General features: G+C 57.8%; 1 protein-coding gene across 1 annotated transcript in view; it reads left to right on the forward strand.

Moving 5' to 3' along the window:
- The window catches only part of GRIK3 (glutamate ionotropic receptor kainate type subunit 3), a 221,037-nt gene that overhangs the window by 158,231 nt on the left and 44,553 nt on the right, over positions 1-18,253 (forward strand). The window contains exons 6-9 of the mRNA XM_038557875.1: positions 2,993-3,166; positions 3,962-4,105; positions 9,117-9,224; positions 12,487-12,600. Of these exons, the coding sequence (XP_038413803.1) occupies positions 2,993-3,166; positions 3,962-4,105; positions 9,117-9,224; positions 12,487-12,600 (540 nt within the window). The remainder of the gene's footprint in view (positions 1-2,992; positions 3,167-3,961; positions 4,106-9,116; positions 9,225-12,486; positions 12,601-18,253) is intronic.

Here is an 18,253-nt window from a genome sequence, read left to right on the forward strand (position 1 = left end):
CGCAAAGAGCTGAGAAGTGCTAAGGTTGGCTCCCTCAGGCCAGCGCGAGCCAGCTCCAGCATACCATCGAAACAGCCCTGGGTTCAAATCCTGCTCTGCCTTTCAGGAGCTTTATGGCCTTCGGAGAGTCACCTACCTCATGCCTGCACCCCCGTTTCCTCACCTGCAAGAGGTCACTACCATTTAAGCAGCTACTTTGCAGGAGTGTCGGGATGGGATGGTGGGAGGGTGGGCACCTCCACTCCCCACTGACACTGGCCAGGCACCCTTTGGCTCATCTTGCCAAAGACCCTACCTCCTGCTTCCCCCCCGGCCCCTTGCCCATCCCAAAGTCTGGGCCTAGAATCAGTGCCCTATGTGGTTGGGCAAAGCTAGGACTAAATTTTCTTGCCCGGGGTTCAAGTCTGCTCCAGATCTCTCCCCGATATCCTACTCCCTGAACCTTCGAAGAGGAAGCCAACACCGTGTCTTCCAGAAAGGGCCCATTTCGGGGGTGCAGGAGCCGTTTAGCATTAATTAGGAACATCCGAGAGACCAAATGAAGTCAGCGCCACACAGAAGAGCTGCTCCTTGGGCTCATGGTTCCTTGAGCCACCATCGAGTTAACCGGAGCTTGGGTCGTGACGGCCTGGGTCCCATTTCCGATGACTGCAGCCATGCAGAGAAAAGTATGGCCCACGGGGAGGGGCGGTGGCTGCCATTCTCTTCCAGGAAAGAAGATGTGGACCAGGGGCCAGGACAGAAGGCAGCTGGACGAGGGTGGAGCCAGGGGAAGAAGACACAGTTGCCCAGGAGGACCTTAGGACTCCTGTTTCCCCCCCTGGGAGGAAGGGAGCAATCTAGATTATCATAGTGTGTTTTGCAGAAAGTGAAGCGTCATCCACGCAAATATAGGATGAGCACGTATCAAAGATGAAGTCCGTTCGCTAACAAGGGAACCAGTAGGGTGGCAATCAGAGAGCTTTTGGGGGATCGGGTTTTTATATGGAGGGAGATGCACAGAGTCAGACTGCTCGGCTAGTCACAAAATGCATTCCTGTCCTGCAAGGGCAACAAACCACAGCGTCCGGGCTTGTCTTCTCAAGGGGCAGACAGCTCCAGGGTAACCCAGAGCCCGGGGCCAGTAGCTGACCGTGGCCTCCGTGCCCGGCAGGCCTGGGCCGGGATGCTTCCACACGGCACGGAAAGGACACGGTGCTCACCTTCTGCCTTAATTACAAGTTTGGGGCGTTTTTCTTGACAAGACGGAGCTCTCCCCTACGTCCCTGCCACTGTCCCTTCCCCTTAGCCTAGCTCCCCGGCTTCTTCCCTGCATCCCCACCCCATCGCTCTCTGCCTCCTTGCCGCCACCCCCCCCCCCCCATTCACCTCGCCCCAGAGCTGGAGCTGCAGATCACCTGAAGTTCTGCCGCCCCACACATTAAGGCCTGGGGTGGGGGGCCCACTCATTACATCAGACGGGTGAGGCCTGGCCGTGGACAGACGGGCTGCCTGGGAGTCAGCCACCCCGAGGAGGCAGGGGGTGAGGAGGCCTGGCTGGTGATGTAGGAGGTGAGCAGAGAGAAGAAGGCAGCAGTATTCCTGGAGTCCCAAGCACAAAGACTATTTTTTATTATTATTATTGAATTATCACCGACCTGCAATGATATATTCATTCCGGGGGTGCAACATAGCGAATCCGTATTTTTACGCATTTACTAAATAATCGCCCCCGAAGCTGTGGTTATCACTGGTCACCAGTGACCGCCCCCTTGTTGACTGCAGTCCCTAAGCTGCACCTTACCTCCCCGGGACTGACTTATTTTATAACCGGAAGTTTGTACCTCTCGATCCCCTTGACCTGTTTTGCCCATCCCCCCACCCCTCTCCCTCCAGTTTGCTCGTGTGTTGTCTGTTTTGTTTTAGAGGTTCCACTTATAAGTGAAATCAAGCGGTATTTGTCTTTCTCTGTCTGACTTCACTTCGCATAACGCCCCCGGGGCCTCGCCACGGTGTCCCAGAGGGCAGGATCTCGTTCTTTCTTGCCGCCGAGTTATACTTCTACTCCTCTTGACCCATTCATCTATCGATGGGCACGTCGATGGCTTCCCTCTCTTGGCTGTTGCAAGTAATGCCGTAGTGAACCTAGGAGTGCACTGATGTTTTCAGATCAGTTTTTGTTTGTTTGTTTGTTTTTTGGTTTCTTCAGATGAATACCCAGAAGTGGAATTGCTGGATCCTAGGGTAGCTCTATTTTTAATTTTTTGAGTCCCCCACAGCAGGTGCACCGGTTTGTATCCCCACCAACAGGGCGCAAGGGTTCCCTTTTCTCCACGTCCTCGCCAACACCTGTTGGCTTCTTTCTGATTGTGCCATTCTGACAGGCGTGAGGCGGTCGCGCCTCGTGGTTTTGACGGGCATTTCCCCGATGATGAGTGACGTGGAGCGTCTTTTCAAGTACCTCTCCCTTTCAGCCCGTTCATTTCTCTGATGGTTCCCTTCACGGTGCAAAAGCTAGAAAAGAGTATTTTAGAATAGCCTCTTGCAGGGGGCGGGGAATAAAATAACTGCCTTCAGCTTCCCTCTGGGTAACTTGGAGAAGCCCAGACCCAGAGCTCTTGGTCCCCGCCGTTGGAAATGACCGTTGTGACCATTACCAAGCTCCTTTGATGTTCTGGGCTGGGCCTTGGGAGTGAACTGCTGCACCAGGTCCCATAAAGGAGGCACGATCCCCATTTTGTAGACGAAGAAACCGGCTGAACCCCTTGCCGGAGGTCCGGCAGTGAGTACGTGAGGTCAGCCACCAGGCAGAGGCAGTTCCAGTCAAGCCACGTCCGATGCTCCTGCAGGTGCTCCATCACCCGCAGGCCTCCCCTCCTGCAGGGCAGGGCTCTGCAGCCTTGGGCTCTGGGCGCTGGGAGAAGGAGGTGTGGGGCCGCGGTGGCCGGGGTGAGGGGTGGCTGGAGCTTATAGCAGGCCACACCTTTATTTACTGGAACCTCTTTCTGTCAAGGATCTGTATGCATTAGACCTGGAGCCCTACCGCTACTCTGGGGTGAACCTCACGGGGTTCCGGATCCTCAACGTAGACAACCCGCATGTCTCGGCCATCGTGGAGAAGTGGTCCATGGAGCGGCTGCAGGCGGCTCCCCGGGCAGAGTCCGGCCTGTTGGATGGAGTGATGATGGTATTCCAGCCAGGGGCCAGAGCCAGGGCCTCCCTTCCTCTCCCCCAGCCCCAACCCCTGCTCCATTCTCTCTTCTTTTTTTTTTTTTTTAAAGATTTTTATTTATTTATTCATGAAAGACACAGAGAGAGAAAGGCAGAGATGTAGGCAGAGGGAGAAGCAGGCTCCAGGCAGAGAGCCTGATGTGGGACTTGATCCTGAGACCACGGATCACGCCCTGAGCCAGGGGCAGGTGCTCAACCGCTGAGCCACCCAGGTGTCCCTCCATTCCCTCTTCTATCCTCTCTTCTCTCCTCCCTCCCTATCTCTTTCTTCCCTTGCACCACTTCCCCTCCTAAAACCTGCCCCGTATATCATCAGCCAGACCTTAGGAACACAAGGAGTCAGAAAGTCCCACCCCAGGGTGGTAAGGGAGGCTTGTAAGCGCAGGGACAAGGACATGGGGCCCTGGGCACGAAGGACTTGGAGCTGTGACCAGCTGGAGCTTAGGGAGGCAGGAAAGGAGAAGGTGTGAATGGGGCCCAGGAGCAGCAGGAGTGATGGAATGAGGTAGGAGAGTCTGGAAGGAGAAGGTCTGAGCTACAGAGAAGATTGGAGTTGGGTGTTAGAAGAAGAACAGGGACGCTCATGCAAGTCTGGCCTTCACTGGGGGCATGGATGGGGTCACTGGGGGCCTTTCCCTGGTCAGGACCCCAAGTGCCTGGTCGGGGAAGGGAAAGGGGACAGAGCAGGTCGGGTCAAGGACGCTCGGGCTTTGGGAGCTGCTCTCAGGCAGGCCCTGTCCCTCCCCTCCAGACCGACGCGGCCTTACTGTACGACGCCGTCCACATCGTGTCTGTGTGCTACCAGCGGGCACCCCAGATGACCGTGAACTCCCTGCAGTGCCATCGGCACAAGGCCTGGCGCTTTGGCGGCCGCTTCATGAACTTCATCAAGGAGGTGAGTGCTCCCCTGCAACCCCCTATACCCCCCCAAGGCCACCTCCCCTGGGGGTCTTTCGTGTTGCAGAGCAAAGACACAGGTGTGGTGTCAGGAGGACTTGATTTCCAGGCCACACAAACCTGGGCACATTGGTTTGCGTGTCCCAGCCTCAGTGTCCTTGGGCAAAAATGGGCTGGACAGGACCAGTCTTACAGGGTGATTGGGAGGCTAAGGTCATGGCACGTGGGAGGTTCTCCGTGGGTGCTCAGCAGTGTCAGCAGGACCTGCCTGGGCTTTCCGGTGCAATGAGGGTCTCTGCCTCTGGCTGTGTGGCCCTGGGCAAGCTAGAGAAACTGGCTGAGCTGTGATGGCCTCATCTGCAAAAGGGGGTACAAAGCATGCCCCCCAGAGGGATACCAGAAAGCTGAGATGAGACGCCGTGTAGGGAAGGGGCTCAGGGCAGGTGCAGGGCAGAGGAGGCTGGCTGGATAATCAGCCCTCCAAACTCCTCTTCATGTCCTGGGCCCCCCGGCCTGGCTCTGCTGGCACCAAGGCAGCTGTGAAGAAGTCCCATCCGTGGGGCTGCTTCAGGGGATCCAGAGAGCAGAAATCTGTCCTGCTGCAAGATGACCATTGGCACTCGCGATGCCAACTGGTAATTCTGAAGGACCCTCCATCGTCATTGCCCTTGTAAGCTCTGGATTGCAGTTCATGGTTCCCGTTTTATGGGTGGGGAAGCTAAGGCCAAGGCCAAGCAAGCATCCTGCCTGCCTCACAATTAGCTATGTGACTTTGGGTGAGAGGATTAACATTTTGATCCTCAGTTTCCTTGACTGTAAAGTGGGCATAAAGAGTACTTGCCTCAGTGTCGTTGAGGAGACGGTGTGCAAACTGTACACAGAGCATCTAGCCCAGCACATGGGCAGAGTCAAATCCCAGTAAATGGTGGATGAAGAAGGCTCGGGGAGCAGATCCAGGCAGGGTGACCCCGGGTCGGAGGGAGTGACATGTCCGGGCAGCTCCAGGTGCAGTCGAGGGAAGCCCCCGAGGCGGGTTGTAGCAGCCACACTGGACCGGGAGAGAGGCAGGCTGCCTTGAGCCCTCGTTCGGCTACTCAGCAGCTAGTTGTGTGGGCCTGCTGGGTGCCAGGCACCGAGCTGTGCCCCGGGATCCAATGGGGCTGAGATGGACGATCTCCTGCGTGCGCAGAGCTCATAGCCCGGGGAGGGAGCAGACACGAGCCGAGTCCTGGCATCAGGAATGCAATCCCACGGGCAAAGGAAGGCAGCTGCAGGAGGGTGACAAACGCAGGAACCCACCAGCGTACAGTCAGCAGGCAGGGCAGCTTTCCCGCAGGTGCCCGGTTCACCATCCTGCTTAGGAACGGGGCTGAAAGGAGCAGGGATGGGGCACGGGCCCGTGGAGCTGTCTGCCTCTCCCAGTGGGGTGGCTTCACGTGTGTCCGAGACGTCCCCGGGTGTCCGTGTCCTCACCTGGCAAGCGTCATCCCACCGTGGTGGTGAGGGAGGCATGAAGCCCTTGGCACCAGCTCCCCTCACATCTGGAAGGGGCTCCATCCAGGGTCAGGTATGTAGGTAGGAGAGCATCGGGATGGTCCCTTCTCCTCCCGCCCCTCAAAACTGCAGAGGAAAGCTGCTTGTCCAGTGCCCTGAGCAGGCCTGGTTAGCCTGGGAGAGCACCCGCTGGTTCTCGGGGAGCCCTGGGGCCTGACGCCTAGCCCCCTGTGCCCCCTCCATCGGCAGGCCTCTGCCTGAGTGGCCACAGGCCCCTGGGTGGGGGTCAGTGACCCAAGCCACAACCCTGGGACCTTATGAGCTGCACAAAAATGCCTTCGAAGCTTGACCCACGTGTTAGCGGTGTGATCTTAGACCAACTGCTGAACCTCTCTGTGCCTCCGGTCCGACTCTACTCTGGAGATTTTTCCTGGGGTTGTTGGCAGGAGGAAGCGAGTTAGGGTGTGTGTGGAGCGCTTAGGCCAGAGCCCGGCACAGAGCGGAGGCTCGACAGGGTGGCTGCTGTTCCTGTTGTTTGTGTCGTCACCACTGCCCTCCCCGGGGCTTCTTGTTCCATGATGGGTTTCCAGCTAACGAGGATCTCTGGGCCACACGGCTTCTGGGGGCCCCCACTCTGCTTTCCCTGCACCCCTTGGAATTTTTGAGGCTCAGCGGTGAAGGGCGGTGGAGACGGAGGCCCGGAGCAGCCACGTGGCTTGCCCGCAGTACCGCGGCTGCCCGAGACCGGGACCCAAGTGCCCCTGCCTGAGCCCGGCACCCGTCTTCCCTCAGACCATTTCCAAGTCGCCCGCCTCCCGCTCTGACTGCATGACAGTAAATCATTTTAAAGACTTGGCATTTCCGAGAGGAGCTGGGAAATACCAGGCCGGAGTTCAGAGCGCGTGAAGCATCTTTCATTTAGCGAGTCTTGAGCGGTGGCTGGAAGGGGCGGGCAGGCCGGGAAATGTCACGGGGAGGAGCTGCCGGCGCTCCCTGCCCCTGCCCGGCCCTGCCCGCCCTCCCCGCCCGCCCGCCCGCAGGCAGTCGGTGCCCCTGCTGGCATTTAATCCCTCTGTAGCTGACAAGGGGGAAGGCTTCGCTGAGTGCAGGTCTGAAGGCACCTGCTGTGATTTCCCCTGGGGGCTCGGAGGGAGCGTGAGGGTGCAGAGGAGGGGGAGCCAGCCTGGGGGGTCAGGGGGAGCTGAGCCGCTCTGTGAAGCCATGAACAGTGGTCTCCACCTTCTCTGATCTTTGCATCCCTGGCCCCAGCCCCGTGTCCGGCCCCCGGGCTCTAGAAGCCTCCCCCGCAGGACTTGGGCACAGTGACCCGAAGCTCCTCAACGCCATCCCTGCAGACCAGGATTGTGTCCTGCAGATGACTGTTGGCTCAGTCCCCCTCTGAGCTTCGGTGTCTCCTCTAATAAAATGGGGGTGACGGCGACACCCACCTGGGCAGGATCGTGATGAGACAAAACCAGGGCATTCGGGGAAGGAGGTTAGCCCGCTATGACAGGTCTCTATGGAGGCCTCGGGCCCTGGCCCGGTGACCAGCCCTCCTCCCAGCCAAGCGCCAGCCCGAATCCAGGGGAGCCCCGTGGAAGGAAACAACCAAGGGGAAATGAGGGGATGTACCGCTTAGTCGGGATGTGTGCGCGGCACTCGCTACGCACGTGATACATTTTCTTTTAACACCTAGGTAATGGGTCATCTTCCCCTCATCCCGTCCAACTCGTTTTAGGGCCTTCTGGACTGCTTCCAGGCCCTGCCCTCTGCCCGAGTTAGTGTACCAGGCCCCACCCCTCTGCCTGAGTTAGAGTACCGCACCCTGCCCCTCTGCCCAAGTTATTGTACCAGGCTTCTCCTCTGCACACACTGCGATGTCTTCCAGCTGCCCAAGTGCTTGGAGAAGCCCACAGCTTTTACTCTGGCCTCCAGGGATCCATGATCCTGTGAACTTGGATGTCACCTTGTGAGCGGGAGCATAAGTGTCAGGGATGCTCAGCTAGGGAAAGGCCCTGGAACCCTTCTCAGAACCTAAGAGGCATCATGACCCCGGTGTGGTTAGTGACGCTCAGGCCTTCCCCTGCCCCACAGGCCCAGTGGGCTGTGTGAGCTCCAGGTTTTCTCCTGTCCTCCAGACCCCAGCCTTTCCTGGTTACCAAGGACTCCCGGATATATGGGTTTGTCCTCCAAGACGCAGAAAGCCTGTGGCATTTTAGGCATTTACCTGTGTGCTCGCAGCCTCCTACCTCCACGGAGAAGGGAGAGAGAGGAGAGAGGGAGAGAGAGGCTCCAGCCTGGGTGGTGGGGCCCTGGGACCCGAGGGGCAGTGTGGAGCTCTCATCCACCCTGTGAGCTTGGGCGAAGTGCCTGCCTCCTCCTCTGTGAGATGGGAATCGTGACCTCACCTGGCCCACCTGCCGGGGCTGTGGGTTACCCGCCCTGAGCAGCGGGAAGTACTTTGTGGGCATCCCCTGGGCCCACAGGAAGGCTATTTTCTAGAACAGAGTCAGCAAACCTTTTCTGTTAGGGGCTGGATAGTAAACATTTAGGCTTTGTTGGCCAGATGGTCTCTTTGTGACTATTCAGGCCTGCCCGTGGCTGCGCCAAAGCAGCCAAAGACCATGAGTAAACACACGGGTGTGGCTGTGCTCTAATCAACTGTTTACAAAAACAGGCGGCGGGGGAACGTGGGCCGCCAGCCACGGTTTGCCCACCGCTGAGCTAGAAGAGTGGGGCTTCTCTCAGCTTGGGTCCCGCGTGCGCTCTGGACCTCTGCGTCTCTGTGTTGATGTCGTTAAGGGCAATGAGAGATCACAGAAGCTCCCAGTGGTCCAGGGCTCGGGCTGTACGTACCGCACGCTGTCCGAAGTATCTTGCGGGATTTCTCTCATTCCACCCTCATGGCATTTTGGTCCTGTTAGGATTTCCGTCTTGGAGATGAGGAACCCGAGGCAGAGGGGCGAAGTGGAGTCCCCGAGTTCACACAGCTCACTGCGGTCGGACCCGGCATTCCGACCCCCGTGTGCTTAACCGTGACCCCGTGGGGCTGGAGCCCCGGGGACAGTGGGGGTGGCTTCTCTGCCTCCTCGGGCTCTACCCCAAGTCTCGGTCCTTCCAGCCAGGGCCGGCTTGGCCTCTTGCCTTTTCTGCCTCCACGCGGCTCTCGCCTGCCCCAAGCCGCCCGCCTGCCTCCTTGCCCCTCTCTGGGGACCCGACACGGGCTCCCCCCCTCCTCGTCGCTTCAAGGCGGGGGCTCATTTGAGTGCATCTGAGATCGATGTTGTACACGAGAAGGTGCAAATGTAAAGCTGGCTAAAGAGCATAATAGAATTTATGGAAATCGCTGGCTCGCACCACAGCCCGAGCAATGATGGAGGTGATTATTAATTAATCATGGTCTTGGGGGAACAGTATCGGTGCAAAGAGTAATTAAAATGAAGCATTGTACAGTTGTACCGAATGATGATTTATGAGCCCGAGGAATTGCCGCTCTCCCCTCTCCCTTCCGGCAGGCTCAGTGGGAAGGATTAACTGGACGGATCGTCTTCAACAAAACCAGTGGCTTACGGACGGATTTTGATCTGGACATCATCAGCCTGAAGGAGGACGGCCTGGAGAAGGTGCGCGGGGCTCAGGAGAGGGAGGGACGAGACCGTGGGGGCTTGATGGGACCCGGTGTGGCCTGGGCCTGGACCCTTCGGAGAACGTGACGGGGCGGGCAGGCTGGACGGGTGCAGACCCCAGCGGCCCGGCCATGGCGGACGCCCCAGCTGTCGCCCCTTGAGCGAGGGCCACCGGGGAGGCTTAACCTAGGAAAAGTAACAAAAGGCTCGGGGTGCAGATGGACAGACCTGACTTTGGGTAAGAGAAACTCTACCCACCAGGGGGTGCCTACCTGGGGAGTAGTGAGCTCACTGTCACTGGGGACGTTTAAGCAAAGATTAAGCAACGTGATTGGTTGTCTGGGAACCGGAGTTGGTTCTTATCTTTGGAGAGATGTTGAAGCACATGGGTTCTGAACTTCCCACCCTTGGTTTCTAAGGCCTCAATGATTCCAGGGGGGTGGACCTCCGTGTGGCCACCATCAGGTATTTGTCATGAGGCCACTTCTGCTCTCTGGGAACCATCAATGTATCCTGCTGGGCTGAGGAGGACACTCAGCATGAGCCCCTAGTTCTCCACATTCCTGGGACCTTGGGGCCGGGGGCTCAGCCACCCCGTCTCACACCAGGACATCTGTCCAGCCCGGGGGTGGGGTGTACAAAGAGCAAGGAGCAAAGCCAGGAGGGGAAGGGGCCGGCTCTGATGCTCTGATGCGCTGGGCCTTCAGGATGCCTTGATTACTACTCTCCTGTCCACCCGTCTGCCCTGGGCCAGGCCTCTCCCTTGGGTGATTTTAGCACCCAGCTCTGGCTTCTCCACCCCACTTTGTGAGCCTCCAGCCATCCTGAGTGTACGCACACACACACACACACACACACACAGCCTCCCAAAGCCCAGCTCTGCCCTGCTCCGTGGTCCCCTGGTGCCAAGTTAAGCTCCAGCCTCTCCCCTGGGCCTTTATGGCCTTCCAAGAATGAACCCACCCTACCTCTCCAGTGCCCCCAAAACATTCCCCAGGGCCCAGTCACCCCCACTCCCGCTGGCCTGTCCTTTGCCCACCTGGTGGCCCTGGTTGTAGGCGTGGCCACCATGGCCTAGGTGGCCTCTGTCCCCCACGTTCACTCCCTCAGGCACACGCCTAGCTCTGGCTGGGTTGTACCTTGTGGCCAAGTTGACTTTCCTCTCTTCTGAGTTTCCCTCGAGCTCCTGGGGACCCCCAGACTGGGGTGGCCAGAGAAACCCCACCTTTCCTCTGCCACATGTGTCTGCTAGGGACAGAGGCTGTGGCCTGTGCTCCTAAGATCAAGGATACCAGTTGGCCCAGCCTGCTCACACTGCGAGTCCTCATGGAGCAGTCTCCCGGCCGCTGCTTAAACCCCGGCGGTGCTGGGGGGCCCTTCCTCCTCCTCCAGGGAGACTGCAATGGTTTTCGCTCGAGTGGCATCTCATTTTTGCTCTCACCTGTCCGTCTCTGGGGATGGCCTAAAATTCTGAGGATGGCAGTTAGCTGCCCACTCGGATGCACGCAGCAGACGTCGGTAGAGGCTCGGGCGAGTGCTCTCCATCTGAGCCTCCACAGCATCCTTCTTCCCCGGACAGAGTGACTGTAGCTAACACCCAAGGGAAGCCCACCTGCTGCACCAGGACCAAGGCTGACCTGCGCCCTCCAGGGGCTCCTACTCTCAGCCACCTGGCGCGGGGGGCATTACAGCCTCTGCAGGGCTGGGGCCTCCTCCTCGGTCCTAACTGTTCTCACATCCCCCGGGGCACCTGGTGCCTAGCAGGCCATGCAGTTGGAAGTCCACACCGGCTTGCTGGAGCCGGGGATCCAGCTGCTCAGGAACCGCTGGACAGGTGTGCTGCTAGGGACCCTCGTGCCCTCGGCCCACTTGAGACAAGAGCCTCTTTGACGCGGCCTGCGTGTCTCTCCTCTGGGCTCTGGGGAGGGGTCTGCACAGATAGAAATCCTGCCTGGAGAGGGTGCTAAGCCCAAACACAGCCACCCTGCCTCTCGTATCATGGCTTCTGTTTGCTAAGCCGGGTCACAGCTGATCCCGCCAGCTCCCGCCGGTGGCTCTGGGAGGATTAGGGCCGAATTACCCAGGCATAATTACACGGCTCCCTGCTATCTGCTCCGCGCAGCTCTCTGAATGGGATGTTTGCACTCGGCCTCTCTGTTTAATTGATTAAGTTTCCTGAGTGCCCCCCTGCCTCCCCCCCCCAGCTTGGCCAAGGACAGAATGGGCCTGCCAGCACCTTCCTTGAGGGAGAGGACCTGAGAGGGGGCGGAGCAGGGCAGAGTGGGGCCCAGGGGGTTAGAAGGATTGGTGAACTCCGTCTTCCCGGCCTCTTCCAGCCTCGGGCCTTGTAGCAGCAAGGGCACTGGGAGGACATGGATGATGCCACCTTGGCCGCCACGTCGGCCCACTTTAGAAGCACCACCACAAAGCAACCTGCCTTCCAGCCCAGCGGCCACCAGGCCTGCAGTGAGGGTCTCCGCTCTGGGCTGCCACCCCCGAAACAGCTACAAAGACCAGCTCCTGCCCAGCCTGCCTTCCTGCGTGTGAACACGCCTCATCAGCTGTTAACCCGTTCTGCAAATTTATTATTTTTTAAGATTTTATTTATTTATTCATGAGAGACAGAGGGAGAGTCAGAGGGAGAAGCAGGCACCCCACGGGGAGATCCCAATGCGGGACTCGATCCCGGGACCCCAGGGTCATGCCCTGAGCTGAAGGCAGATGCTCAATGCATATGAGCCACCCAGGCACTCCCCACAAATGTTCAATGAGCATCTCCCTTGCTCCAGGCCCTGCCCTCTGCTGCGGAGGGTGGGTGGCCCCAGGGAGGAGGCACTGAGTGGGACCCAGTGACTGAGCAGCTGGGTGATGGGCATCTTCCCTGGGAAGGGGGAGGCCCAACAGGCCCAAATCGCCTCTGCCTCAAGACCCTTGGTTTCCTAGTGTTTCTGCTCTGCTCCTGATGAGGCTGAGGTCCCTGGGCTGTCTTTGCACTCACCTTCTCCTCTGCAAGTTCCCTGCCTGTTGTGCGGAGGTGGCCAGCGAGGCGGGTGGTGGCCATCCTGGGAGACTCGACACCTTGAGAGCCGCCTCCGAGATGAAGAGAGGTGGTGGGGCTGTCAGAAAGGTCAGCCTGCAGCACGTTGGCCATGATGACGGTGCTCCCAGGAAGGAGAACGAGTCGATGGCCTTGTTGGTGTGGAGGAAGGACGGAAAGACGGGGGGTTCACCCTTGTTCTCCATCTGTCTGTCCATCCAGGTCGGCGTGTGGAGTCCCGCGGAGGGGCTCAACATCACGGAGGTCGCCAAAGGCCGAGGCCCTAATGTCACTGACTCTCTGACAAACCGGTCCCTCATCGTCACCACCGTGCTGGTAAGAGCCTGCAGCCCCGCAGGAGGAACTGTGTGAGCTGGGGACGGGCCAGAGGGACCCCACCCAGCATAGACAGGGCACCTCTCAGGGCTGCTGCGAGGCTGGAAGATGGGGTGGGGGTGGAAACTTGGGGGATCCCTCAGCAAGCCCTCAGTCATTGGAACGCAGCGACTGCTCATGGTCACAGGCCAAAGACCCCAGGGGGTGACTGTTGGTGACCTCTTCCCCAAACCACAGTGAGCTGGTCCTCAAGACCTGCTTGGAAAAAAAAAAAAAAAAAAAGACCTGCTTGGAAGCCCATCCGCAGAGGCCTATGGGTTTGCAACCCCCACCTCCCCCACCCCGGAGCCCAAGTATGAGCCACCATGGGGTTGAAGGAGGGAGGTTAACCTGCCCTCTGCACCAGGACTCAATGGCCCACCTCTTCACTTCAGTCCCCAGGGCAAAGGCCCTTCTCACTGGTCCCCCGGGCTATGGTGGGTGCTGTGGCCACCCCCAGAAAGCCCAGCCGGTGCGGGAGCCCACACACATGCCACAGGCCACAGGGTCCCATCCCCAGAGCTCTCCTCCATGCTCACCCCACCTGCCACCCTCCCTCCAAGCCCCAGGACTGAATAGCGCCTCCTTCTTCTGACCCAAGGAGGTCTCTCTGCTCCTTGGAGCTCAGGATGGACAGAAGGCCATTGCTATGCCCTCTCCCCACACACTAGCCCTCCTAGAAGGCCTCTAGGGTGTCCAAAGACCCCATACTCTTCCTGGGGACCCAAGCTGGGCCATCCTGGGCAGAGGCAGCCTGATGACCACCCAGCAGATTCTCATCAAAGACCTTTTGAGGACAATTTTGTCATCTTCTCCTTATAATAAAGCACACACAGTACAATAAATGCAACACGAATAAAACAAATCCTGTATAAAACAGAGGGCTCAACCCGATTTGGAGTGCTTGGACAAAGTAAGGCTGCCCCGGGATGGAACCTGAGAGCAGGGCAGGGCACCCAGCACTCGGCCCTTCTGTGGTGCTGGAGCTCAGTTGCCCCATGGGATGGTCCTGTGCTCTCCTTCTAGTGTGACTTGGTGGACCGGTGGTGCACACGCTGGCGCAAGAAGGGACATAGTTGTTAAACCCCATTCTCCCAGGAAGCAGCCTATACCAGGGGTAGTAGCAGCTTCTAGGGAGCACCTGTAGCCTGTGGATCTCACCCCCAGTCTCCAGGGTTAGCACTGAGAGGATCCCGTCAAAGGTGATGGAGTCCTGACAGTGGTCATGGACATACTCGTGACAGAGCCAGGGTGAGAGGGCTGGGGAGACACCTGCTGCCCCCCCCGGTTTGGGCATGAGCCCTCCTCCCCCAAGCATTTCCCCCATCACCATACATCCTGCCTGCCTTTATTGATCAAATTTTTGTTAACTAAATACATATATATATATATTTATATATATATATATATAAATCAGACTGCTAAGACCATTAAGTCAAAAGATTTCATTAGGAACAAGGGAACAATTGTGTAAAAAAACAAAACAAAACAAAAAACTAGAAAGATTAAAAAGAGACAAAAAAGAGCAAAGGGATTAAAGACTGATGAGCAATTGAGGGGACATTGATGTGGATGGCAAACAGAAGAGAAGAGAGTTGAAAGGGAACGAAATGAAAAGGTGAAAAGGAAAAATAATAACGAGAAAAAAATGAAAAATAAGGCACAAGATGAAAAGGGAAGCCATCAAGGAAGATGAAAAATTAAAATAAATAATTAACAGCTCCAGCTAGACAAGGTAAAAAAAAAAAAAAAAAAAAAAAAAAAAGGACGAAATGTCGGAAAGCAAAAGGATAAAAGTGAGACAAGGCTAAAATATAAAAGGGTAAAAATGAAATAATAAAAAGGTGGTAAAAGATTAAAAAACAGAGATGCATAAAATGTGAGATATAAATAAAACACTTTGCACAAGACAAGATTAAGAAAGGTGCAAAGCTAGTGTGCTGGGAGAGATTAGGAGGAAGGGCGATGACGTGGGCCCGATGATTCAGCCACAAAACAATGCCCTCGAGGGAGCGGTGAGGTCCCCGGAAGGATGCAGGGTCACACTCCTGGAAACACCACCGGTACGCGTTTTATTAAAATGGCAGCAGCCAGATTTCAAGGGCATAAGACTTCTGCAAAGGCGCACAGGTGTTGTCTACACCCGCAGAGGTGGGACCCAGCAGATGTCCCCTTCTCCAAGCTTCTGGATCAATACTCACGGCTTCTTGCAAAGGCCCCGACCTGATGCACTCAGTCCCTCGCTGGGAGTCCCACCCGCCAGCTCTCAGGCACTGGCCACCCCATCCCCCCCGGGATAGGGAGCTGACAAGCCCCTCTTGGGCCACGGCCCCACATACACCCCCAGCTGACCCGCTGCCCCTCGTACCTGCAGACACGAGTCCGGCAGCTGCTGGGGACAGACGTGCCTTGCGACCAGGATGTGATGGTTGAGAGCAGAGTTAGGAGCCAAGGGTGCCCTTAGCCTGGATGCACAGATGGACAGAGCCCTGGCCCCTGAGAGCTGCAGGTGGCCTTCCCCGTGTCTGGGGTCGAGGGCCTGGAAGCCTCCCCTCTCCCGCTCCCCTTTCTTCCCCGGGCCCCAGCTTCTGTTCTGGTTCTGCTCTTCCACGGCCTCATGAAAAATTCATCCACTCCAACCACAGCTCACACACCGAGAAAACACACCTGGCTCGCTCCTGGGGGCCCTGCCTTTGAAGGTTCAGAGTTCTTTGGGCTGCTGAAGAAAGCAGCAGTGATGACACGTGTGCGGGTACATGTGTGGGTGTGGGCCTGGGCCAGCCACACGTGGGTGTGTGGGTACACACTGATGGGTGTCTGTGTGCCATGTGCACACTGTGACCACCTGAGAGTCAACGGCCAGGCAGGTGGGACCCCTGTGCACACTGTGACCACCTGAGACTCAACCACCAGGCAGGCGGGACCCCTGTGCACATGTGACCACCTGAGACTCTATGTCTAGGCAGGAGGGACCCCCGTGCACACTGTGACCACCTGAGACTCAACCACCAGGCAGGAGGGACTCCTGTGCGCATGTGACCACCTGAGACTTGACGGCCAGGTGGGAGGGACACCTAGCCTGTGGAAACAGGAGAGGCAGAAAAGCAAAAGAAGGCCAGGACGTGGGCTGGGAGGACCATCCCGGGCCAGGACCAGTCTAGGCCCCACTTGCGGGGGAGGCAGGACTCCCAGTGCTCTGTCCCGGTTCTAACCAGCAGAAACCATGGCCTTGGGTCCAGGGCCTTCGGCCTCCACGGCCAAGCAGGCCTCAGCAGACAACGTCCAGAGCGTGGTCTGGCGGGGCTGGTGGCATCGTGTACACAGGCGCACGCCTGTACGGATGCATGTGGATAGGGCCTGCATCACCAGGGAGCTCAGGGGTGCAGGTGTCGGGCAGCTCACCGTTGGATTCGTTCCCCCAAGACCCCTTCCAACTCCACAGGTCCTGCCGCCGGGAGAAGCTTGCTTAGCGCCAGGCCCGGCTCTCACGTCAGTGTAAGCGATCAGAGTGGAAAACCAGACTAAGAGCCCTGGCAACGAAAAGTCGGAAAAGGTTATTTTTCTGGACCCCTGTTTCCTGTGACTTGTTGAAGAGAAATATTACCCGGCTCCCAGAGCAATAGGAGAGCGTAAAGTTATGAAATTGAGGGCACCTTCACTGAGCAATCGATTAGCAGCCGAGAGAGCTTGTGAATTGGCTGTCTGGACATTTCCAGTAATAAATTGTGAAATAGTCCATGAATAAGTAGTTGGCGGAGTTCAGAATTACCCCCTAGGAAATGTTGCAGGTCTGGAGACACATTACTAAGGCGAGCACCATTTTAATGCTCTGGGCTTTGGCTGTTAAATATGTATGCCATCCGCAGAGCACTTCCCGAAATTAATGGCATTTTACAGCTGCTCCGAAGGCAGCGTATTTATATGGAGATGTATAGATTCTGGGGCTGTGGTGGCTTCACAAATGAAGTGCTAATTTTAGAGAATAGACCCAGGGAGGGGCGCGGAGGGAGGGTCAGAAAGTGAGCCGGCTCAGGGCTCAGGGACCTTTCCGGAGAAAAGGTTTTCCCAGCTCTGGTCTTTAACCTTTGGTGACCTTGGGCACGGTCTCTAGGCCGGAAAGGGCCCTGCGGTCGCAGGCTGCCCAGCACGCAGAAAGAAGGCAATGATATTAATAAAAAAAAAAAAAAATCAATCAATCAGCCGTATTGGCAGCTGACGTTTGCCAGGCGCTGTTGTAAGCGCTTTTCACAGATTGGCTCGTGTCCTCCTCTCGACAAACCCCGTCTGGTGGGTTCTAGTCTTACCCCTAGTCTACTTACAGAAGGAGGTAGGTTGTGCCCAGGGACCTGTGTGCGTGGTTGGTGACTCCCCCGGGAGAGACAGTACCTTCTCTCCGATTCTTTCCTCGAGCTAACATCAGGGCCTCCAGGTACGGTGGTGCATTTTGTTCACTGCACAAGAACGTGCAACCGGAAGGAGGGGTTGGGACTGAAGCTCCGGCCCCCAGTCCTTGCTCACTGCGCCCCCAGCACCTGCCCCAGCCCCACCTGGGCTCTTCTCGCCAAACTCGTGCGTGAGCTGCCTGCGTGGTGGCGGGTCGGGGTGGGAGGCACGGAGATTCGGCGCAGAGTCGGGCCGAGGACCCCGTGTCTCACCCAGTTAGACCGAGAAGTGGTTTTCTCGGGATCCCGGGGCGGGGGGGGCAGGAGCCCCCAGCCTGGCCCTGAAGCATCCCAAAGGAATGTTGAAAATCGAGAGTAAAGGAGCCCCGCGGTGGGATGGGATTTTGGAAGGTAGCAGTACCAGGGGGTCCGGGGGCCAGAGAATGGAGCCCACCTGCCACAGCGCGAGCCCAGCAGGAGGCTGCTGGCGGGTTTGCGCCCGAGGAGCCCCAGTAGGGGTCTTCTCCGGGGCCTCCCATGGCTCACTCCGCCCCCGGGGCCATGGTGTCAAAGGCAGGGCCGAGCTGGTTGACGGAGTGACGACGTGTGCCCTTCCCGCGGGCATGTGCACGAGGGATTCCCAGTGCACACGCGCTCAGTCAGCTGCTGCTCAGCCTCCGGGGCCTTCAGATAGGTGAGGGGTCGGGGGGACGATGCCCAGATGGCTTTGGGGAAGGTTAGGGCCCAGGAAGAGGCCAAGGGGCTACAGGTGGGAAGAAGTGCATGCAGTGGGACTCCATCAGACTGCAGTGCAACCCCTGTGTGACCCGGAGCCACTTACTGACCCTCTCTGAGTGTGTTTCCTCGTCTATGCTACGGGAGTAACGCCCCCCGTCTTGCAAGCCTGTGAGGCCTGAATCAAGCAGCCTGTGAGAGTGCCCAGATCCGTGTCTGGTGAATAGTAGGAGCTCAGGAAATGCCGAGTTGGCTCAGGAGTGGCTCGTCCAGCGCAGCTTGGGGACGGGGACTTGTCGGTGAAGCTGGGGGCACGGGGCCCGTGGAAACACAGACGTGTGTGCTGACCTGGACTTCGGGGCCGGGCCACGGGCCTGGATTTTGGGACGTCAGAGCCCTCGGTGCTCACTCCGTAGGCTCCCTTGTCGGGTCCGTCCTGCCTCCTCCCCCCGGTTCTCCCCAGGGTGACCAGGGGCTTGCTTCCAAATGAGAAATCA

This window comes from Canis lupus, chromosome 15 (genome assembly GCF_011100685.1).
Source record: "Canis lupus familiaris isolate Mischka breed German Shepherd chromosome 15, alternate assembly UU_Cfam_GSD_1.0, whole genome shotgun sequence".
In the NCBI taxonomy this organism is placed as follows: Eukaryota; Metazoa; Chordata; class Mammalia; order Carnivora; family Canidae; genus Canis; species Canis lupus.